The sequence below is a fragment of the Rhagoletis pomonella genome, unplaced genomic scaffold (assembly GCF_013731165.1).
Source record: "Rhagoletis pomonella isolate Grant_MI unplaced genomic scaffold, Rhpom_1.0 Rhpom_scaffold_00001, whole genome shotgun sequence".
Classification (NCBI taxonomy): Eukaryota; Metazoa; Arthropoda; class Insecta; order Diptera; family Tephritidae; genus Rhagoletis; species Rhagoletis pomonella.
In genome coordinates this window covers 111,346,716-111,372,163 of record NW_023458555.1, presented here as the reverse complement: position 1 = coordinate 111,372,163, position 25,448 = coordinate 111,346,716, and the positions used below count along the sequence as shown (strand labels likewise).

The 25,448-nt window shown below is 35.9% G+C and overlaps 2 protein-coding genes across 2 annotated transcripts in view; both read left to right on the top strand.

Annotated features, from left to right (window-relative positions):
• The window catches only part of LOC118749776 (xylulose kinase), a gene marked incomplete at its 5' end in the record, with an annotated part of 58,881 nt that extends 33,657 nt beyond the window's left edge, over positions 1-25,224 (top strand). The window contains 2 exon segments of the mRNA XM_036484557.1: positions 24,374-25,089; positions 25,140-25,224. Of these exon segments, the coding sequence (XP_036340450.1) occupies positions 24,374-25,089; positions 25,140-25,209 (786 nt within the window).
• On the top strand, positions 2,066-2,780 carry LOC118749784. The gene is made up of 2 exons (XM_036484565.1): positions 2,066-2,580; positions 2,636-2,780. The coding sequence occupies exons 1-2, from the start codon at positions 2,310-2,312 to the stop codon at positions 2,722-2,724; spliced, it is 360 nt and encodes a 119-aa protein (XP_036340458.1). The 5' UTR covers positions 2,066-2,309; the 3' UTR covers positions 2,725-2,780.
• Positions 25,225-25,448: the final 224 nt, after the last annotated feature.

Genomic DNA, 25,448 nt, shown 5'->3' with positions numbered 1-25,448 from the left:
GATCAAATTTGCCAACAGGGCTGCCAAACATACATAGCTATGAAGTCCCATATTGAGGATAAAAAAGTGCTAAAACGTGCCAAATAGAAAATTAAGAGTGCCAAAAAAGGTGTCATTCTCTTTAGTTCTTCCCATTAGCATTAAAATTAGACAAATTAAAACAAAAGCCCAATGTCAAAGTAAGATAAACCAGTTGTATACACTATAGAAATTAGAAAATTTTAGTTGAGAAAAAGGATTTCACAAAAATGTATTTAAATTTGGCTTTTTTTCAAAAGCGCCATTTTGGCACTTTGTGCAAAACTGAAAAATTCAGTGCCATTTCAAGTAAAATAGGGCCAAAAATGGCACGGTTTGAGCCAAGTTGGCAGCCCTGATCGCCAAGTTTTTTATTTAAAAAAGCACCAAAATACTGAAAATAGCGCAATTTTCCCCAAAAAAAAACACCAATTTTGTGTTGCTGTGTTTATTGGTATTTTCGCATATAAAGCTGTATGAGCTGTATGTACACAATGAAACTTGTAAATATTTCCAACTAATAAAATAATAAATAAATTTAATTTGCAAAATGTTTTTTTATTCGTAAAACAATTTCCAAAACTTGGTTTTTCTAGAGGCTTTATTTTCATGCAATTGCTTACTTTTGTACAAATGCGCACACCCAGCTAATTAGCAGAATATTCTATGGATTCCGTGATAGAGACTGTGTGAAAATATTGCGTTTGGATTATCTTGGAGCATATTATCCAGAGGAGAAGCTCGGCCAAACACTAAAATATGTGTAAGTCAAATACAATGTCACCATATAATCACGTTTTTATTATAAAATTGCCTTGAAAAGGGCGCCAAAGAACAAAACAAGCGCTAAACTAAACAATTTTCGCCTTTTAATTCCCTAAACGCACTTAATTTCTTGCGAAAGGCACCAAGTTGGCAACAGTTATATCGATGTCAAATTTGCTCATAACAAGCATGGACAGAGAGTGAGCGCCTGCTTAAAGAGCGTAAGCATCACATGCAAATACATCCGAGAGCGTAACAAAGCGAACGCAAATTCATTCAAACGTAATTGGCACACTAACACAATCACGCTTTCAGCTCGCGTTTACTTGGGGTAGTGATCACATCTGCTCATATACACTCCTCGTCATTTGAATTGCACACCCTTTCAATTCTTAGTATTTACAGTTTTCCGTTTGTTTATTTAATATAAATTTTTTGTAAAAATATCGTCACTACATACGAATAAAGGCGCGCTGGTGTTTTGACGGTGAAAAAAAGCGTTTAAAAAAAATTTTGCGAAAAAAGATGCTTATAAAAAACTTTGGCGAAGTATGTTAAGAGTTTTTGACGCTAAAATTTTTTTATGCGTCTTTTTTTGCCGTAAACTTTTGAGCTCGCGCCTTTATTCCTGTCTAGTGACGATATAGCATATTCTACGGGTAAATGCAGTTTTAACATTTTTTACAAACTAAAACTTAAAAGAAAGTTTATTTTCCATTTCTTGGACAGCATTTTATATGATTTTTTCGTTTTTCTCGAGAGCTGGAAACAGTTCTTAAAAAAGGTCAACATAGGAGTGTGCCATCCTAATGACCTGCAGTGAATAAGTTAATAATATTTTTAGAAAAATTTCTGATATGCAGTTTTGTAGCCCATTCAATTATAGTGTAATTAAGTGCAAGTTTGAAGTGACTCTAAAACAGCCCCGATTTTTCAAATTCATTTATTTTTTATTGACAGTGCTGCGCATTTTATTCCATATAAAAGTTTTGTCGAGCATACTTTGTATGAGAGAAAACGCGCAGCACTATCACCAAAAAAATTTTCAAAAATCACCGCTATTTTACAGACCTTGAATCTTGCACTTTATTGTACCCCTTTGTTGACATTTTTTTAACTCTGTATAAAGTTTTAAAATCGGATGTAATGAATATTAAATAAACAAAATTAAAAGTGTAAATACTAAATATTAAAAAGTTGAGCTATTCAAATGACGAGGAGTGTATGTGGCGTACGTTTGGGAGAGTGAGCCTTTTTACTCCAGAATGCGTGTGTAGTGGCTCTCATTGCTATACGTGTATTAGTAAGATTTGTTGCCCCCTTCCCGTTTGCCCATGATTTTCCCCTGATCTAGCCCGCGAAATGGGCTCGCTTGCCCATATGGGCAAAAAAGCCCATACGGGCAAAATTGCCCATGTCTGCTTTAGACGGTAATGATTACTTTGCGTGGAGGGCAGTGAAGAAAGTCATACGATATTTTTTTGGGAAGTTCGCGAGCACACAATTACCCCGCTCTTGTGACCAAGATGTTGCACTACTTCCAGAAAATTGGAGTGAATATGTCCCTCAAAATTCACTTCTTGCATCACCATCTCGAATACTTCAGCAAGCAGCTAGCCTCAGAGTCGGATGAACATGGCGAGCACTTCCATCAAATGCCAATGCCAATGGAAACGCGATATAAAGGCAAAAGGCTCGATTCGCTGGTGGCTGAAATTTGTTGGTGGTCGCAAAAGACGTACGATCCCGACAATGAAGATGAAGAAGGAGAATATACAATGGGAGTTTCCTCCGAGGGTAAGTCACAAAAATGAAGTTAACTGACTGATTAAAAACAATTAATTTTTTCCAGATGAAGATAGATCCTCATCCGATACAGACTCTGAACAAGTGGGCGAACCACCACGCAAGAAAGTAAAGGGCGCAAACAAACGAAAATAAGTTTTGCGTTCATCGATTTTTATAACCTATGTATCTATGTAATAACCTAATAATTACCTGTAATAATTTTTAATTTTACGTGTTAATAATAAATAATATATAATAACTATTATCCAAATTCATTGAAACGTAAAATCAATGTTCTTGTCAAAATGAGATACCTTCACTTAATTGTGAATAAAAGCGAAACGCGTCCATCGATTTTCATGATCTATGTCTCATTTTGCTTAAAGGTTATGTGACTTTGCGTGAAAGTAATACGACTTGACTGTTTTCCGTTTTGGATTTTTTATGAGTTTAAGAAATAAAAAAATTTAATATTTTAGGCAAAAAATAATTTTTTTCTTCATACATTTATTTTTACCGGCAAAACTGTTGATTATATAATTATATAGAAAAACGTTATATGAACAGATTAAAGGAATTGTAATTTTTAATTTTTTTAAATTTGTTTGAGCAAAATCGGACTAGTGGTTCTCGAGTTATGTCAAAAAAAAAGACCACCAAAGGTGACAATTTCACCAGCGAAACGCCGGGACACGTATAACTTCTTTTTGACCGATATAACTTTCCCCGGTAGTTTGAACCCTTCCCGATCACTGACCCCTACCATTTGTCTCACAGTGTAATAGATTGGCGCTTACACATATGTTAGTGTTTGGCCGAGCTTCTCCTCCGATTTGTGGCGTGCGCCTTGTATTTTTATGAGAAGCTGTTTTTCATGGCAGAAATACACTCGGAGGTTTGCCATTGCCTGCCGAGGGTCGACTGCTGTTACGAAAAAACCTTTTTCTATTCTTTTTGCGATGTTGCTTTGACCAGGGTTTGAACCCTGGCGTTGCGGAGTGGAAGCGCGCACTGTACCACTACACCACAGCGGCCGACAACAGCGGTGGCAACACTAAAAATTCTAAATACCAATGGTCACTCTCCTATCGATACAGAGTATATTAGAGAAAATCAGTCCAAATCCGTTCTGTAGTTTTCGAGATTAGCGCGTACAAAAATCTCGACATTCCTTTATACTACATACATATCGCACACCGTCTTCAAAAGAGTCACAACTTAAAATTTGACAGTTTTGAGATTATGCGCTAAAAATGTACACAGAGCTTTTATATACCTTTCAGCTAAAGCTGGAGCAAATTTTTGTTATAATTTGTGTGTGTGTGTAATTCGCATTTTCTGACAAACGTATTATTTTGAGTTGTGACTCTTTTGAAGACGGTGTGCGATATGTATAGATTTAGCATCATATAATTTATCAGATGCGGCTATTTCCGATATTTTCAAAAATTCAAACCCGAATAACTTTGTTTAAAAATGAGAACACTGAAGTTTTGGAAATCATAAATTTCTTATAAACCAAATATCTTAAAAAAAAAACTATTGTGGTCTAGGTCAAATTGTTTGGGCCCCAATTATCCTCCATTTATAAATATAATTACTGTTATTATTTGATCATAAATTCGTTTTAAATATGTACCCTCGTATACAAGAAATCAATAATTTTGCTAAACAAATATATTGTGTTACCAACTGAAAATTACAGTTAATTCGACAGTTGTCAACTAGTTTGAATCTGGTATAGAACTAGATATCAGTGAGCCTTAAGGCCAGTTCGTTTAATTCTTGGAAAATGTTCTTTATTTCTAGAGCAATTGGAAGCCCCTTCGACAGCTGTCAATTCTCAGTGTTTTAATTTGACGTAAAATTCGTAACTGACGAGTCTAAAACCCTTATCAGTAGCATTTTAAAAATATTTTCTTATTTTTAGAAAAATTATCATTCCATTTGCAGCTGTCCACTCTCAAAGTTTTAATGTGACATAAAATTCGTGATCACCATGTCTAAAAATCTAAGAAGTGGGGTTTTTAAAAAGATTGTCTTATTTTTAGAAAAAATAACTGTCCATTTGACAGCTGTCAACTGTCAAAGTTTTAATTTGACATAAATTTTGTGACCAGCGCGGCGGTATTTTCAAAAAGACTATTATAAATTAGTAATTGGTTTGACAGCTGTCAACTGTGAAACTATAAGCTCTATGGCGTATTCGGATTTATCATTATTATTTTGGCGCAATTAAATTTGCTTTAACAGTGCTATTGAGCTTTATGCCACGATTTATTTTAAGAAAAATGAAAAGCAACAAAATCTAAGCAGCAAAAGTTATAGCTGTTAAAGAAAACTCAATTTAAAAGGTAGTACAAAATATTGCAAATAAGTTAGGCTAATAGGTCTGTATGATTTAAATAACACGGACACATTTCTCCAAGCATACGGTATGCATTCCCAGCAATAATTAGCCCTAAATATATAGATAACGCTATCAATGATATCCTCAATACTTCTTTGAGGTAGTGCTGGGAAGATTCCATCACCACCCGCTTGAAGGGTTCAAAAGACTCTACTGCCCACCGTACCTTGTCCCTGTCAAAGATGGAGCCAGATCTGCTTTGACTTCTCTAGGGAACCTGTATTCCGGAGAGACAGGGGCCATCAGATCATGCTCCACCAAGGAACCTGGGAAATGCACTTGAAGTAGGTGATTTAGAGTCTCCCTGTTATCCCATTGGAAGACTCCTTTGATAAAATTGTATGTAGTCGCGAGGCTTCAGGCAACGTTTCTATTGTTTCACGATATCGCCTCCATGAATCCCACTTCGAGCACCTAACAGGCTTAATACAGTATGTGAGACAGGCCTTATACTCGTCCCACTGATGTGTCATTTTGGCCCTGTCGAAAAGCTTCCTGACAATTTTGCGCTTAGCATCCAGTTGCCACCAGGGAACCTTACGTTTCATCAAGGTGAAACAAGTAACTGTGCTGTCATGGAAGGATTCCAACAGAGCTCTGTTAAGCAGATCTACTGCGACCTCCATTTCGTCGATTGAGTCAATGGTGGTTAGCAACGAGTCTGCCCTAACATTTACTAAGGTCTTAAAAAAAGCCCAGTCAGTTTTCCTGGGCTGGAAAGTGAAGTCTCGGAGCTTAGATCGCCTTGGGATTTGGAAGACTACGTGTTGATGATCCGAGAGCGATGCTTCTTCCGAGGCTTGCCAATTCCAAACACAATCGGAAAGTGATCTGCTTCGGAGAGTGGGATCCAGTACCTCCTCCATGACGGCAGTAATAAAAGTAGGTTCGCAATCCCTTTTCGCAAAGGCTTATGTTATTTTGTAAAAGAAATTCTAAAAGGTACTCATCACAACCAATAATATACTGGCGATTTGTACGTCGACAGAATTCGACGAGCTGCTGCACCTCCAATGGTGGTGTAGTAAGGACGTCACCAGGAAAGTAGGCGGATGCGAGGACCATTTCCTGCACCCACCCACCGTCGACACCGCGACTACAGCCGCTGAAAGGTCTGGAGTAAGAGGTGTGTTATTGAGGTTATCGTTAATCAAAATGGCGGCGCAGGGAGTAACCCTTAACCGGGCTTAGATTAACCTACCTGTACTACCCAGTCCTCTTACTTGGCCTCCGCTAAACCTAGGTTTTTGCAGCAGACCTATTGCGAATTTGCGTTCGCTGGCTAACCTCAATTGTGGCCGATGCCCCCTTGGCATGATATCGGTTAGCCTGTAGAACCCTTAAGTGCTCATTGCATCCGCTGAAGCAACGCTTTAACGAGACACTCCTTTTTGTCTCGTCGGGACCCCTTTTCCCTGACATCACCGGTCCGTTTTGCTCGTACGGTAGTGGTGGTTTTCGATGGCTTGAAAGCCACGTCTTCTTGTCACCCAATGGCGACATTCAACCTGGGCTGTCGCGTCACACCCGAGGCCACTGATCCAGTCCCTGTTGAGGCAACAGGTAGCACAGTTGCTTGCATGCTGTTTGGCAGTGATTTGGATCCTTGCCCGGAAGGTGCCTTGCCAGCGCATGTCTCCGTCTGCGGAATTTGTTCAGGAGCTTTAACCTCGGCTGCTCCCTCTGCTGTAATGGCCATGTGCCAGCTTCCAGAATGCCTGGGACATAGCTTCCCTAGCCTCCTCCGCAGGCTCGGTGACCTCCACCTCTTTCGGTAGCTTGCAACAGCAATTACGCGTGTCCATATCTCTAAATAAGCTTTATCATCGAATCGTGGTCGATTACGATGACCCAGTGCAGAAACTTCTCCTGTACCTGTCTGATCCTGCCTTTAGACGCGATAAGCTTTACCATTGAATAGTTTACGCTGACCAAGTGCAGAAACTTCTCTTGTACCTGTCTGCGTGAGACTTTCCAGCACGCCATAGAGAGATGGCTCTGGGCTGCGATGGTTGCCAGAATCTTCTCGTCGGTTAGCTGGCTGCTTTGAGTAAAGTTGCCCCGAATCACATGTGTCCGAGGCAAACTACTTTCTTCAACGAGTGAAATATCAATACCACTCTTGGCTTTGATGTGTTCGGCGTGTAGCCGTAACCATGTCGCGGTTTGTGCGACGCCACGCAGCTCGAGGGCCGCATCTCTCAAACTCCGACTTGACAGTCCCCGATCGCTCAATCACGACATCTATCATGGATTCTTGGAGCTGAGTTAGTTGCTCTGCTCGAAGCGGTTTGTTGACGGGGTCAACGGGAATGGAGCCCAGTTCGATATTACTCGACATCTTACTGTAGGTAGTTTACATTGGCCCCATATGAGCCTGTCGAGGCTTCTTTGTGACAGCGTCACGAGCGGATTGCTCCTCGGAGTGCACCCGTTTCCCAAAGACTACGGAGCCAGAAGTAGGGTTTAAAGTTACTCCTTGCACCAATTTGCCGACTATGGTTAGCCCTGAGGCAGCAGAGCATACACTGATGTCGTTGAGGACATCGTTGAGTGCTATCAATCTCTCGAGTCCGAAGAATCTTCGGCCACCAGACTTCCAGCAGCTGAGCTGGACAAAGGTCCGGCTACTAATTCCGGAGCTCCTGATAAACAGACGGAGTTAGGAAGCCCAATGGTTTACGAAGACATCTCTGAGCCTCCATTTGCGTGTCCAATGGCTCCGCCGGAGGTAGTGGTAGGCGGCCCACTGGCCACTGAGCAAGCCGGACTGACCTCAGCCGTGCAGGCTTAGTCTGGAAGTAATGGTATTGGAGCTCCATCCGGCTCATTCTTTGTTTTTTTTTATTATTATTTTTATTTCATGTGGTTCCCACCACTAACCGGGAAATGGAAAAAGTACACCGCGGTAATTACGATCCCACGTTAAGTCTGGTTGAAACTGGAGGACGACCGGTATCCAGAGTCCGCATACTAGGAACCAGGCACCCCTTTGGCCATATACCGGCATATGCTGTTCCACCTTAGAGTTGGGATAATTTATGGGAAAGAGAGGCAGCTCAGAAGGCGATTCGAGCAATGGTTTTGGACCAATGTCAGACCCATCACCCCGACTGTCCTCTTATATCAGCCTCTCCTCCCCGATAGTTTTCTTCTCTCCACCCGACTACTACTAACCAGCACTATAGCCAGAGACATGACCGTGGCTATTATAGCCTGTTTCCAGCCGCCCCCGCGTGGAGTGTGTAGTCGCACTTCCGGCAGTACAAGCGGACGGAAGACACCCCCAAAGGAGCGACGACCGTTCATACACCTGCCGGCTGACGGCCAGCAACAAGATTTAAAAGTGTAGAGAGTGTATAAGAAATTTCGGTACGTGTAAGCACAAGTGAATCACTTATAAGTAGTAAACTTGTTACAATTGTAAGCCTGGTGAATTTGAATTTTGTATAATTTCCTGCCTAAGTACAAAGAATAAACCGATTCTTTATTATTGCTACAACAAGTTTTTTATAATTTATATTTCATAATTTTAACTCTTTTGAGATTTTTTTATGAATTATGTTATACGGCTACAAAATGAATTAACTTGAAACTCAATTCATTAATCTAGAGAACAAGGTGAATTGATGCAAAGTAGCGTTATTACAAGCTCTTATCAAAATGACCAGGTTTTTACATTTCGTTTTTGATTTGCCCGGCACAAGTAATTCGTCTCGCAAGATTTTGGCAATCGCCACTAAAACCAAAAAAATACATGTAAATTGTGTTTATATAATTCGATTTTGTAGAGAAACTCGAATATTTATAGAATATGAAATGAGATTTAATGAAAATGGTTTGGTAACCCTTAGTTCCGACTTCCAATAATTTTCAGTAACCTCGCGTCATCTATGTGTAATCTTCCGAAAATAATGTTGTAAATAACTGTTACGTTACTATTTTTATGTGCGCTTTCAATACCAGGCTGGAGTTGATAGTGCTTTTTTTTATATGTCCTTCGCCCTACATTATCGGTTTTATACAATGTGAATAAAAAAATCCTCGGAAATTAAATATATGGGCAAATATTTTGAGACGGGGACATTTTGTGTACCGGCATATTGTTGCCGCCACAAAGCAGCTGCACTGCCAAGTGCGGTTTCTATACCTTCGTTAATAATACTTATATGTGTAAATATCAATAGATAGTTACTCAAAATAAAACTAGCGGTTTAAATGAGCAGTTTACTTGCTAAAATCGAAAAAATCATGAAATATCTAGTGCAACTCGCACAAAATCAAAGGTTGGAAATAAAACAAATTTCCCATTGCCATATACTATTTGTAAAAAAAAAAAACATTTTACTAACAGAAGGTAAAAGAACTTTGTTTATTCCCAAAATACAATTCAACAAATATTTTTACTTATGAAAAGTCTAACAAAATATAGGAAAAGCGTTGCCTTTAACAACTGCTCAGCGAATTGAATTGAATTTTATCTACATGCCTTTTAAGCTGGAAAACCTTAAAATGTTTGCATTGAACCATGGCGCAATAAACTGGTGAAGTAATAAAACAACTTTCTTACTTTATTTTCTGACATTCGGCTGCCTTATGGTAAAATTTTGAAGGCAATTTTTCAAATAAGTTAGTGTCAATCTTTTTCAGATTTGTATACATACTTACAAATTCGTCTATTTAACTTGTCCATGTACTACATTTTGTCAAATGTAACTGTGTGCCTACCTATGTACACTATTTTGCTTTATTACTCAATTCTTAAGTTTAAAAGTTGGCCTTATGCTGAATTTCCAGTAGGCTTTGCAGTGGCAAAAAATGTATGTCATTTAAAAAAATGCCATGGATGCTTCCATTTCCAGACAACCGGTCAGGTACAAGCATGATTTTTAATTTCGATCAAACTCAAATACATTGTTTGTTGGTTCAAATAATGAGACACGTATTTTTTCTTTTGGTTCGGAAAAATTTTTCGGCCGAATTAAACGCGATTTTGTTTTTTCAGGCAAAAATCGATTATTCGAATTGACAGTGAGAATGTTTTTTTAAAATGCCCATAACTTTGTCAAAATTTAATAGATTCCAACAATGTTTTTACTCAAATGTCAGTAATTCTTGTCACTTCAAGATAGAATGATATAATTATTGATCTCGTTTAATTCGGCCGAAAAATCGAGCCTAAAGAAAAAATACGTATCTCATTATTTGGACCAACACACAATGTATTCGAGTTTGGTCGAAATTAAAAATCATGCTCGTACCCAGGGGCGCACCCAGGAATATATTTTAGGGGGGGTTTTATATTTCTGAAGATATATCACCGGAAAATACTGAAAATTTTCTTCAGATAATACGCTCTTTAAAATATATTTATGCAAGTTTTATGTACAGTATGTAATAAATAAATAAACGTTTTAAAATTCATAAACTGCACTGTATTTACATAAGATTAACAGAACTCAAACACTTTTAACCGACTTCAAAAAAAGGGGAGGTTATCAATTCGCCGGAATACATGACTTTTTTACCACGTGAACCGATTTCAATAATCCTTTTTTTATTGGAAAGATGGTACCTCAAGGGTCGTCCCGTAATTTGGTTTCGAGATACGATGATTGGATAATGAAGAAATTAACGGTACCCCTAAATTTGAATATAAGAATTGAAGTCGGTTGTGTTCTTTCCTTAAAAACTACTTGTTTAATAAAAAGTTCTATAAACTCAAGATGCGCTCAACTTTCAAAAGTACCTAATAAAAAATATTAAAAATGACTCATTAAAAATAAATTTATTGATTCCATGAATTTTTGCACTTTTATGTTCCTTTTTTTCGATTTCTGGTTTCTGGCTTTCGATAGAGATGGTGATTTTTCACGATTTCTAAATTTTTTTAATATTTCGAATACCGAAAAAATTAACTGAACTCTCAAGAAAAACGAAAAATTCATATAAAACGACGGACGAGAAATGGAAAAGAAATTTTCTTCTACCAAAATTTCTTAAATCAGTTTGCAGCTCTCAAGAAAAAAATGCTCGTATATTCATTTCCTCATGAAAATTTACAGCAAAAGCAAAGCGCTTTTTCAAACAACAGAAATTATAATAAATATTTCTTATAATTTCCTTGAGAGCTGGATACCCACCCGACCAACGTACACGAGATTGCATCCGTTTTAGATATTTTAGCAACGCTTTCACTTACAAAACTATTGAGAACGGGTTCTGAAAAAGTATCGTAAAAGTATTACCTGTCGCTCAGTTTGTGGCAGCAGAACTCCCGTTCTCGACATGTGTTTTCAAAAGGTTTTTCGAAGTGTTTTCGATAGTGGATACGTATCCGTTTTGCTATCTAGAAATTAATGAAAACGGCAATGTTTTCGATCCTTTCGATTATCGAGAAAGTAACGAAAGCGTTAGGAGGTTGTTTCGATTTACCTGTCGAGAATGCATCGAGAGAAACATCGTAAATAAGCATCAAAATGACTAGTTTTGGATAATTACAGCTCTTCCATTCCAGTTTATTCCCATATTTAACATAATAAAAGATTACAGTAGTTCCATTTTCTCGTGTTTTAAAACAAAGATTAATTTTATATAAAGGTATTTCGGTGTGATTTAGGTAAATGTTATAGTAATTAAAATAATAAATGTACATTAGTTAAGAATTTTAATATGAAAATATGGAATTGAAACTTATTATTAACTAACTTCTAAAAGTAGGAAGTTTATCAATTCTTCGGAATATTTTATTTTATTTTATGTACATATATTACCGGGTAACTTTGGACCACGTGAACCGTTTTCGATTATTCTTTTTTTATAGGAAATGCCCAAGGGTGGTCCCATACTAATCATCGTATCATGAAGAAATTAACGGCAATCCTAAATTTTGGTATCAGCATTGAAGTCGCGGTGCTTAAAATTACTTGTTGTTGAACATCACTTTCCATTCTTTGTTTTTTTCTTGATATTCATAGATTTTGCAAACTCCGTCCTGATCCTATGGGTTTTTGAATTGTGCTATTTGATAAGGATAGTTATTTTTTTTTGTTTAATATATCCTCCAAAGGAGTTTCAATACTTACTCCGAATTATTACATGGTTCCTTAAATTATTCAATTTGATTAATCGTTTAGTGTTTAGTATATATGCTCAAATTACTTTTACTTACTTTTAATGTTTTGAATTATTCTTACAAAATATTTATTATACCGATGCCTCCTTCTATACATATTTTTTGAATATTTTGTCCGAGAAAGGTTAATGAAAAATTATAAAACAAATACATTCTCGGTGCCTTCAACGGATAGAAATGCAGAAATACAAATTTCCGTTTGAAATATGAGACTCTTAGGTGAGGCGGAGCTTGAGGGTAAGAGAAACTATCGTAAAACTCGTAACATCCGCTAAAATACGTTTCTTGGTCGGGTGGGTATTTCTTGTCTTAATTAACATTTTATCAATTTCTGGCTATGAATCTACATTTCTAAGAATTACGTTAATTGACCTGTGTGTATTTGTGTAGTTTTTCCAGGGTTAGGAAATATTCACTCACCTTCGTACGCGAACACGAACGTGAACGTATCAAATATTCCTTATTGATTCTCCTTCGCGAACGAGAAGCATAAAACAAGTCCAGATCGTTCGCGTTCGCGAATGTTAGGTAGAAAACATTTCCGCTGTTGTTCGTACGCGTATGTATTGGTAGACCAAAGAGCGTGCGTTCATATGTGTAGATAGATATGAAATAAGTTTTTATTTTTTGAATAGGCTTGCCACCTTTTTAAAAATTATAAAATCTGCACGGTTCGTTGGATTAAAAAAATAAGGCGTCAAATGAAAGGGCTGGGCCTGAAGACGTACAATAAGGATTTATTTTTTGATTAGAGTTTCCGCCTGTCTACAAAAGCATAATATTTACATCCTTCGCATGATTTTAAAAAATAAGGTGTCAAACGAAAGGGCCTGGCCTCTAGATATGAAATAAAGTTTTATTTTTTTTTAATAGGGTTTCCACCTGTCTAAAAATTTGTAATATTTACACTGTTCACCCGATTTTCAATAGTGAGGCGTCAAACGAAGAGGCTATCTAAGAGGATTCTAAAGATACGCAAGAAGGGTTCTTTTTGTGAAGAGGGTTACAATATTTTTATAAATTTTAAAATCTGGACCGTTCGTTGGATTAAAAAAAATTAGGTGTCAAATGAAAGGGTTGTGCCTCTACATGTAAAATATGGTTTCAACTAAGCAAAACTATTTGGTTTTAATCAGTTTTTATTACCATACATATATATACTGTAGTCGTCCAGTATAACGAATGATGTAATGTCTGGGTTCATACGCTATATCGAAAAGTACGTTAAATCGAACTAAAATTTTATTATGAGAATATTGCAATTTCCCTTAATGTTTTTTTTTAATTTTTTCACCTAATAAATAACAACCGTTTACGCGACGGAGGTATTTTTCCAGTTCAATAAACGCCACCACTTGTAAGAAGTTATTCTTTTGAACTGATGGTAACTCCACGTACGGAAAAATCATGCAAAATCATATCATTCAAGCACATAAAGTAAACAAGCGTTCATTATATAAAATACACCTTTTTTTCAACCGTTCGTTATTTAGAGTAATCAATACATTCAAAAAGCCTTTCGTTATTTGGAGCGTTCGTTATATAGGCATTCGTTATACTGGACGACCACTGTATCTATATATATAAAAATTAAATGTTTTTCGTATGACCGCGATGCCTGACCAAACGGCTGAACCGATTTCAATTCTGTAAAAAGTACATTTTGGGACCTTCTGTATGGAAGGTTTTTTGATTTAAAAAAATTTGAAATTTTCTGTTGCCGAAAAATGAAGAAAGCTGAGACGTCATGATTTCACAATTTCATACAGTTTTCTGTACATTGAATGTCACTAAACTACTAAACGGCTGGACCGATTTGGTTCATATTTGGAACATATATCAGTACCTTGAAAAGAAATATTTCTACAAAAAATTTGCTCGCTAGGTGGCGCTGGGTTCAGAATATTCCTAAAAATTACATTTACTGGCTGATTTGGCTCATATTTAGAAAACAATTTAGCCAATTGAAAAGAAATATTTGGAGTTGAAACTTACACGATAGGTGGCCCTGTGACCGAGACATCCCCAAAAATTATTTTACGCTAAGAGAAGGATATATCTACTATATATTTGTGGAAGTATGTATGTATGTATGTATGTATGTGCCAGGTTGCGCCTAAACGGACGGACAGAATCGAACAAAATTTTGACAGAGTATTGCCATGACACCTGGGCCTATAATAAGTAAAAAAATTGGGATTCGACAACGGGGCGTGGCACATCCCATAGGCGTGAAACTTTTAATCAGCCATAACTTCAGAACTATAAGTCACACGAACTTGAAATTCGGTAAGCAGACATATCAATGATAGGTGCTTATACGAGGGTATATGAAAACGTGTTCAAAAAGGGGCGTGGCACTTCGGGACCATAAGTCCTACGAACTTGAAATTAGGTATGCAGACATATCAATTGTAGGTGCTTATAGGATGGTATATATAAACGAGTTTGTAAAAGGGGGCGTGGCACATCCCATAGGCGTGGAATTTTTTATCAGCTATAACTCCGGAACTATAAGTTCCACGCACTTGAAATTTGGTATGCAGGCATATCAATAGTAGGTGCTCATGCGAAGGTATATATAAACGAGTTTGTTAAAGGGAATATCCCGACCCCAGCGCCACCTAGCGATTAAATTTTTAGTCGAAATATTTCCCTTCAAGGTGCTGAAATATGTTCCAAATATGAACGAAATCGGTCGAGCCGTTTAGTAGTTTACTGACATTCAATATACGGAAAACTCTATGAAATTGTCAAATCGTGACGTCTCAGCTTTCTTCATTTTTCGGCAACAACAACAAAAAATTTCAAATTTTTTTAAATCAAAGAACCTTCCACATAGAATTGAAATCGGTTCAACCGTTTGGTCAGGCATCGCCGTCATACAAAAGACATTTCATTTTTATATATATAGACTAGCAGAGCACCCGACGTCGTTCGGGGTAAACAAATAAAAATATAAAACAGTAACACAAATATTCAGTTCAGCATAATTAAAGGAGAAAAACTATTTTCTTTGTTTACATTAAGGCATCCTTATGAGCTATACTTTTAGCTTTATCTTGCTTTAATTAAATTATATATTGATCATCACTTGTACTACAAATCTTGTAATATTAATAATGGAATATTAGGTGGATGAAGGTAAAGATCAAATTTCTAAATTAAAATTAGTCTACTACGGCACATTCCGTTTAGCTGCCTATTCGCTTAGCTGTTTTAGTATAACTGCACTTTTCTGGTAGAATGCTTAACTCGAAAAGAGTTTTATTCATTATGAATGAACCATTTTGGTTTAACAGCATCGCGGGAATAAAAAACGATTTAATCTTTCCAGTTCAAAGTAATCTAAAGACGGTAAGGTTTCAAAAAAAAAACACACAGTTTTAAATATCCTAGTTATATAATATATGAATACATATATGTATATCCCCCTTTTACAATCTCATATATATATACTTTACTCTGAACACCTTCCATAGATACCTATGTAGGTCTGAATACCAAACTTCAAGTTCATGTGACTTATGGTTCCCAATTTATGGCTGATTAAAAATTCCACGCCTACGGGCTGTGCCACGCCCCCTTTTATAAACTCATTCATACACACCTTACTATAAGCACATACCATGTGACTTATGGGTTTAAAGTAATAGCTGATGAAAACTTCCACGCCTATGGGATCCGCACCATTTTTTACAAACTCATTTATATTTATCTTTTTATAAGCACCTAACATAGCTATACCTGCATTCCAAATTTCAAGTTCGTGCGACATATGGTTCCGAAGTTATAGCTGATAAAAATTTCCACGGATATGGGATATTCCACGCCCCTTTCACAAACTCCTATAAACACCTACCATTGATATGTTTGCATACCAAATTTAAAGTGCGTGGGACTTATAGTTCAGAAGTTATAGCTGATAAAGGATTTCACGCCTATGGGATGTGCCACGCCCCCTTTATTCATAAAAATTGTATTTACTTGCTGATTTGGCTCATATTTAGTAAACAATTTAGCCAATTTAAAAGAAATATTTGGACTTGAAACTTACACGATAGGTGGGCCTGTGACCGAGACATCACCAAAAATTATTTTACGCTAAGAGAAGGATATATCTACTATATATTTATGGAACTTCCATATGGTGATGTCTCGGTCACAGGCCCACCTATCGTGTAAGTTTCAAGTCCAAATAGTATGTATGTATGTATGTGCCAGGTTGCAGCCTAAACGGACGGACAGAATCGAACAAAATTTTTACAGAGTATTGCCATGACACCTGGGCCTATAATAGGGTAGAAAATTGGGATTCGACAAGGGGGCGTGGCACCTCCCATAGGCGTGACTTCGAAACTATAAGTCACATGAACTTGAAATTTGGTATGCAGTCATATATATGGTAGGTGCTTACAGTAGAGTATATATAAATGACTTTGTAAAAGTGGGCGTGGCACATCCCATAGGCGTGAAATTTATTAGTCATATATTTGGTAGGTGCCTATAGTATGGTATAAATAAATGAATTTGTAGAAGTGGGTGTGGCACATCCAATAGGCGTGGAATATTTTATCAGCTATAAATCCGAAACTATAAGTCATATGAACTTGAAATTTGTTATTCAGTCATACATATGGTGGGTGCTTATATAGGGTATATATGAATGAGGTTGTAAAAGTGGGCCTGGCTTATTCAATAGGAACATTTTATCAGCTATATCTCCGGAACTATAAGCCACATGAACTTGAAATTTGGTATGCAGACATAACTATGGTAAGTGCATACAGTAAAGTATCTATACAAACGTAAAAGGGGGCGTGGCACATCCCATAGACGTGGAAAATTTTATCAGCTATAATTTCAAAACCATAAAATGAAATGAAATTGAAATTTGGTACGCAAACGTATCTGTGGTAGGTGCTTATAGTAGGGTATCATAATATATAAATATCCCGTGTCACTGTGTTCGTTTACGCTAATCTCCGATACCGCTTAACCGATTTCAATGAAATTTTGTTGGTGTGTATTGTTGGTTCCAACTTAAAAGATAGGATAGTTGTGAACCCGAGAAAAAATATTTTTTTTCATCGAAATTTGTCTATGCTTCTCGCATCGTGCTTATCTAATATACATATAAAAATCGAACTTTTCCTAAACGGCTCGACCGATCTTTATGAAACTTTTTGTGTTATATATGGTAGGTATGAGAATCGGATGTAAAGTATACTTCATGCCGCTAGGTGCAGGGGGCGTGACACCTCCCATATAAACCGAATTTTTCATATTGCACATCTCTGGAAGTGTTCATGGTAGACTATCTCTGAATGTGTTCATGGAAGAGTACTGGAACTTGGTATGTACAAGATATATAAAACGCGACTGGTCATGAAAAAAAGTTGGGGCAATTGGAAGAAGCGACGTGGCACCTCCCATGGTAAATTACTCGAAAATGGTATAGAGATATATGAAATCAATCCCAGGCTCTTAGAGAAATTGGGGTTATTTGAAAAGGGGACGTGGCGCCTTTCAAACGAACTGAAACTATTACGGATCTTTGTATGCATGTACAGTTTTGCTAAGTTATTTAAGACGGCAAATATGCCTCCTGACAACCACCAAACCGTAATATTAGAAGACAAATGCGCCACTAAAAATCATGAACGTGAACTCTTGGTGAAAATGTTGGACCAAAATGTTTCAATACACGGTTAAAAATTTCGGTTCCATTTTAAACTTTTTGGACTACATATATGACCAAACTACATAAATTCAGTTTCAAATACAAACCTTCTAAGTTTAAAAAAAGGGGGCACATATGTTGGGTTTAGAATTTAAACAGTTCGGCTTAAACTTTAAACCCAAACATTTTCATAATAAAGAATAAAAATAAAATTTCGTGCTCCGTCTGATGGGGATTGAACCCGGACAGCCTTAGTAGCAACCAATTGTATCAAGCAGCTTTGCACACTCAGCTACAGCCACGCATGTAAATGTGCTTTCATATGTTGAGTTTGAATCAACACTACATTTCGCTGTGTGCAAACATTTTCTATTTCGGTTTAGATTTTAAACAAAATTTTCTATATATGAAACCTAGAAACTAGAATTAAAACATTTAGTTTGATTTTTAAACTACGAACTTTTTGGACTAAAATTTAAACCACAATATATTAAAAATTGCTTAAAACTATTGACTGGTTTAAAAAGTAGATTACAAAAGATTAAAAAGGCAGTAGTCCCAGCGCGGTTTAAAAATTAAACCCAAATTTTTGACCGTGTACAAAAAATTTATTTTGAGCGGGACGAAGTTCGCCGGGTCTGCTAGTATTCATATACAAATTTAAAAGCAGAATTAAATAAATATACATACTTATATACATAGAATATGAATTATCTTTATCAGTTTTAATTTAAGCATTTTCATGTACATATTTACCAATACATAAATGTAAGTGCGGAAATAAATTATACTTTAATATGAAGTTTCAAAAAATATTCAAAAAAATTGAACCATATTTTACATATAGAAACCCTAACCCTTTCATTTGACACCTAATTTGATTTTAACCCAACGAACGGTCCAGATTTTAAAATTTATAAAAATATTGTAACCCTCTTCAAAACAAGAACCCTTCTTGCACACCTTTAGATTCCTCTTAGATAGCCTCTTCGTTTGACACCTCACTATTGAAAATCGGGTGAACAGTGTAAATATTACAAATTTTTAGACAGGTGGAAACCCTATTCAAAAAAATTAAAACTTATTTAAACTCTAGAGGCCAAGGCCTTTCATTTGTCACCTCATTTTTCAAAATCATGGGAAGGATGTAAATATGATACTTTTGTAGACAGGCGGAAACTCTATTCAAAAAATAAATCTTTATTGTACCTCTTCAGGCCCAGCCCTTTCATTTGACATCTAATTTTTTTTAATACAACGAATCGTGCAGATTTTATAATTTTTAAACAGTGGCAATCCTATTCAAAAAATAAAAACTTATCATATCTAGAGGCCAAGACCTTTCATTTGACACCTCATTTTTGAAAATCGAATGAACGGTACAAATCTTACGCTATTAACAAAATTGCCTTCGCATAGAATAGTATCTCTAGCCACACCAACTTTCCGCGAATGTTTGACGTAGCATTTACATTCACTTATGAACGAGAACGATAGCAGTTAACGTTCGCGAAGGCATCGATGGCACTTCCCCGCAAACATATTCTGAGCGTTCAGAATATATGAGTCCGAAAGGAGTCCTAGGCGGGTAAGAAATATGAGTTTCAAAAACAAAAAAAAATGTTCTCTTATATAAATCTTTTAGGAATCATATATGATCCAAATTATGGCCAGCACCTTGTGCCAATATAAAAACAATAAAGATTGGAAATTTATATCTAAACTTGTTTACACAGAAATTGAAAATAATTAGAAAACAATAACTGAACAAATTTTAGCTGCAGCTGTTGCTATTAAATGCATGTATACGCACGTAAATATGTATGTATCAGGGATGAAAAAGTAGGTACAATTGTACCTTTTTCCGACGTTTGATGACTTAAAGGTACATTAGGTACAGCCACTAGATTTTAGGTACAATCATCTTTTGATCAGATGCATTTTTAGTTTTTTTTCTTTTCCCTAACCGTTCATTTTGAGGAATAAACAATTTTAAAGAAAAGTGGTCAAAAGGAAGAAATTAAAAAAGTCATATTATGTATTATCTTAAACATTTTACATTGCATTTAGAGCAGCCACTACAAAAATTAACACTTTGCTTAGCTATCCTCAAATTCGTATTTTTTTGTATTAATTTTAACGGTTATTTTCACTAAGTCAAATTCAATGGCATTGGCGGTCAAATGAGTGAAAACAAATTGTCAAATGGGACTAAAAGATAATCTTTTGATTGATTTAGATCAGAATAGGCTTTCAGGCGTGTACATCCGCTGCTAAAGCGGCTATTTGTAAGTTTTTGGCCCATAATATCATCGATTAAGGTAGGGATAAAGGAAAGAAAGTTGTGTCAAAATATGGCGACAAATTTTGTTGTCAAAATATGACATAATGAAAACCAGCCTTTATTCACACACACAGTTCAGTGTCTAGGATGTCTTCAAATTTCATATTTTCTTTAGATGAGAACTATAGCTATTTGACCCATATTCGCTTTTTGATTTCTGGAAATATATTTAAAATGCTTTCGAAGTTACTTCCTGCATTTGATTATTTTCTCTAGACTTGCTGCACCTATCGAAAGGAATCGGATAAATAAGCAGACTTTTCCTGTTGTTTTATAAAAAGCTGGATAAAGAAGTATACTTCGCAAAGTGTGTTTTTTGTCTTTTTCGCCAATATTTTTCAGTAGCCAAAATTAGACAAAAACATCGCTTCTCCGATTCCCATTAGATTACATGTAGTCCATAGATATAGCCTCAGTTAAAAAAAAAGCATCCATCTTTTGTATACATGTTTTAAAAAACATTTATAAAAAAAAAAACTACAAATGAATGATGTAACTTTTTTAGGTAAATCTGTCTCATTTAGGTACATTTATTTTATGATATTAGGTACAATCTCAAATTTCCATTTTTCAACCCTGGTATGTATGTTATTTGAAAGAAATTTTTGGTGAATGCCTTTGCAAATATAGTGCGTTCAATAAGACTCAAAGAACAACCTAAAATAAGAGTCCGAACGTAGTAATTCTTGAGGCCGATAAGAGTCTCAAAAAGAGTCTGAAATGATTCATATATGAGGCCAAAAGTTGTTTCAAAAGAGTCCAAAATGAGGCCAATAAGAGTCAAATATGACTCATATTGAGGCTCATTTGATGTATGAGTTAAAGCTCATATAAGTCGACCTTCGGAGGAAGGGAAGCAACATCATATCGGACTCTTAAATGAGCTCATTATGAGCGTAAATGCTCCGAAATAGGACTCCTTAACGACTCATTTATGACTTCAGATGTTTGCTGGGTTATAGCTACATATACATATGAACGGACGCTGTTTGGTCTACCAATACATACGCGTACGAACAACAGCGAAAATTTTTTCAACATAACGATCTGGACTTGTTTTATGCTTCTCGTTCGCGAAGGAGAATCAATAGAGAATATTTGATACGTTCACGTTCGCGTATAAAATCATAAATGTATGTACGCGAATATTTCCGAACCCTGGTTTTTTCTAAAATGTGTACATATGTGCAAGGCATATTAAACAAGGTAGAAGTAATTTTGACATTTCTCTCTTTTGAACACCGACTATAATGTCAAATGATGAATAACTTTTAACCCTTTTCAGGTTGGCATTTTCTAATTTTCATTAAAAATTCAATTGTGCTTTGAGATAGTTTTGAATTGTGCGATTTTTTTTTTAGTTTTTCGACCACATGCATTTATAGATACATACATATACAAAAATGAAAAGGAGCAGGAGCGTTGCATTGTGTGGAAAGTGGTGCGATACTTTAAGGCGCCTAGTTGCGAAGTTAGAAGACTTGGTTGCCTGAAGCCACGGAATTTCAGAACTGAGTAAGAGAATTTTGTTACAATACTATGCACACATAACCGAGTCTGGACCTAGATTTACACTTATATACATACGTATGTAGTAGAAAACATTAAATCGTTTTTTATAAGTGGGGATGTTTTTTAGAAGTAACTATTTAACTAAACGCGCAAAAACATTGGGTGAATAGAAACAAAAAAATGTTTAAAACAGTTTCATAAAACATTTATTTCATTTAATGACGTGGTTGCCTTTATGAGGTATTCTTTTTCGTCCATATATATATGTGCATATAAGATGCGAATGCAACTAAAATTCTTTGAAGGTAATATTGGAGTAATCCTAAAAATTAGAATACGTACATACATATGTATGTATTTATGCTGATGCATTTCCATGGTGAAATTATAAGCAGGTGAAGTAATAAAAAAGCTTTCTCTCTTTATTTTCCTGACATGCGGCTATCTTATACAAATTTTTAAAGGCAAATTTTCAAATAAGATAGGGTCAAATCTTTCGTCTCGCTCTTATTACTAAACCTGGTATAATTTCACCGTGATGAGGTTCAATTGATGCTAATTTGTAGCAAACATAGCACGCGCACCTCATAGGGTTAATTTGTTTGTTTACAGTTTTTTGACATTGAATAACTCAGTGAGAGGGGAGACCAGTATGTTTGCATGTATGTATATAAACAAAAATATTTATTGGACCAAAAAGTAATGGGTAGGCACTGTGGCCAATGGTAATCAACTATTACCACCTCCGCATGGTTGTAAGCCATGCAGAGTCCGCAGAAAACTCCGGAAGCAGTGTCCGGAGGATGCATCAGACTAGGCCGAGCATACTTTGAAGTGCCATCTTATTGAAACTTAAGAAAGTTCAATTACTTGGCAGTTGAGAAGTGCATGTGCAAAAATTTCCTAAGTTGCATAAAGGAAATTTTTGCACATGCAGCAGTACATAGCATGTATTTAGGCGCCTGGTGTTAGCAGACGCGCCTAAACATACCGGCCCCCCTAGACGACTTGGTCGTCTAGTGGATATAACAAAAGCCGCAAATATCCGGCTCGAAGGACCATGCGAACGCCCTGGGGCAATGTCGCTCGTAGTTGCACCAAGGGTTTAATTTTGAAATGAAATAATCAAAGGCAAACACCACGGATTAATTCAATATATATAACATAGTGGCTTTATTAGTCAAATTGGTGAAATGTGTATTGTGATTTTTGGTATACAATATTACCTTGAGAAATACGCAGGAGTAGTGGCTGGATCGCTTTCGGTGTGGTCGAAGTGCTCGATAGAAGTGCCCGAGCTTAATCTTGAGCAGTTAAGTTTGACCTCCAAGCAACAAACTGTTTGGAGGGGAAACTTAACGAAGTTTTATATTCAAGCGGTAAACTAATATATGTACATACTAACGGCTTAGCATTAATCAGGCTATTTATGTATATGTGCATCCGTTGCACATTTATGCAATTTTACATTAGGGTGGTTCACCCTTTTAAGTATTTGGTTTAGCATGGAGGCCTAAACAGACATTATAACTAGCTACAAGAGAGTTCGAGCTAGTTGTCACTTCTACCTTGTTAAATATGCCTTGCATATGTATGTATAATATAATTTAAGACGCTGGCCCAATGCAGGCTTGCTTTGCGCGCCTTGCTGACTTCAATTTGCTTTGATTTACTTTGAAAACTTGCTTGGCCGAATGGTGGCTTGGAACGCTGTCAAAGTAACCAGCTGTCTGGTTGAAAAGTCAATGTCTGTTCCCTTAACGTTAATAATTATTTCCTAGAAAACTCTAAAAAATGTATCAAAAACTTTCAGATTTATTTTTAAATTAATGCGAAATAATGTTTGTATTTAAAATAAATGATAATAATGATACATACATATCAATATCTACATTTATTAAACAAAAACTATAACTTAAAAAAGCGATTTACTTGAAGAAAAGAGCTATAAAAGTTTTTTCTCTCGAGTAAAATTTGTAAATGTGGGCTTTGCATCGTTTTACTATAAGATATGTTAAATATAAATATAGAAACAATGAATCATTTTTATTTAATTTCGAATTACCTGCATTTTCTGTGAATTTTTTAAATTAGGTAAGCAATTTTTTGTTTGAATTTATGTATTTTGAAAGAACATACCTCCTTGTCAAAATCCTACAAAACGCTTTCAAATAAAACATTTGCTTATTTCAAACTTTGAGGCGCTTAAAGCAAGTGAAGAAAAGCTGCCATTTGGCCAGCTTTTATACATTTTAGTATATTCCAAATAATTTTTGACACTTCTCGCAGCGAAGCAAGCAAAGCAAGCCTGCATTGGGCCAGCACCTTTAAGGGCCATTCACATACAACTTTCCTCGCTTTGCTTGACAGTTCAAACTTTGACAACAAAGCGTGAAACGCAGAAGGTATGCTACAATAAACGTTTTGACAGCTTTTGAGTTCTCCTTTTCTTCCATATTTTTTATCTCTAAAATAGATTGCAATATAATAATATGCATTAATAATAGCAATAAAAATCCCTATTTACCCTATTTTTATGTAAGCATACTCATGCATATGCCTACATCGATCTTATATGTCAAAGCAAAGAACTATCAAGCAAAGCGAAGAAAGTTGTATGTGAATCAGCCTTTAGAATTCCCTTAAATTTCATAATAATACCTGACAATTTTTATTAAAATTTTAAATTTATTTATTTTTTTTTTTATATTGTAACAGCAACATGGATCCTTATATTGGTCACGACATGGAGTTAAAACATTGAGGAATTTGAATTCGGATAAATTTCTTCACGTTCAAATAGATGATTCCGCTTTTACGGTGAATCGTACGCCGATTTGGATGGATGGCTCAACAGAGAAGCAGTGCGTAGAAATGGAAACTGCAATCGGTGGTCGGGCAGAGATGCTTAATATTTCAGGTTCAAAGTGTTATGCTCGATTTACTGGCCCACAAATACGTAAAATTTACCAAGAACGTTCCAATGCCTACGAAGAAACGCAACGAATTTCTCTGGTTAGCAGTTTCTGTGCCTCTGTTTTTCTTGGTGATATTGCGCCTATAGACTACGGTGATGCATCAGGCATGAATCTTTTTGATATCAAAGCAAAAATTTGGTCTAAACAATGTCTAAACGCATGTGCTCCTGACCTAGAAGATAGATTAGGCAAACCTGTTCCCACTAGCGCCATAATTGGTAAAATTTGTAATTTTTTTGTAGAACGGTTCGGATTTTCTCCTGAATGTATAGTGACTGCTTTTACTGGCGACAACCTATCAGCGTTGTCTGGAATGGTGCTTGAGCAGAACTGTTTAGTAATGTCTTTGGGGACAAGTGACACATTAATAATGAATTTAAAAGAGCAGCCACGTTTAGAAGAAGGACATGTGCTATGCCATCCCACCGAAATAGGCCACTTTGTGGGACTGATGTGGTAAGTTAATTTATTAATTCATTTAACTAACTTATTTATTTCTATTATAGCCATGGTTATAACCAGGGACCCAAAATAATCGTTATCATGAAGGATTTTTATTTAAAAATCATTGCATAATCGTTATTTTTTTATTTATATAATTACGATCATTTTTAATCGTTATTTTATGATTTTTATTTTTATCATATTTTCAGGGTTAATCTTGTCTTATCCTAGAAAACCAAAAAAAAAAAGAGTGTAGTGTTGACAATTAAAGCAACAAACGTAGACCTAAGATAACCTCAAGAACCACAAAATAAAAGTTCAGCAGGAAAATGAAAACAAAAATTCTTTGATTCATTGCAGGTGATTGTATT

Bases quoted from the DNA above. Each gene is read 5' to 3' on its own strand.
- LOC118749784 (XM_036484565.1), top strand. From the start codon at position 2,310: ATGTTGCACTACTTCCAGAAAATTGGAGTGAATATGTCCCTCAAAATT. The intron at 2,581-2,635 runs GTAAGTCACAAA...AATTTTTTCCAG, and splicing joins AATGGGAGTTTCCTCCGAGG to ATGAAGATAGATCCTCATCC.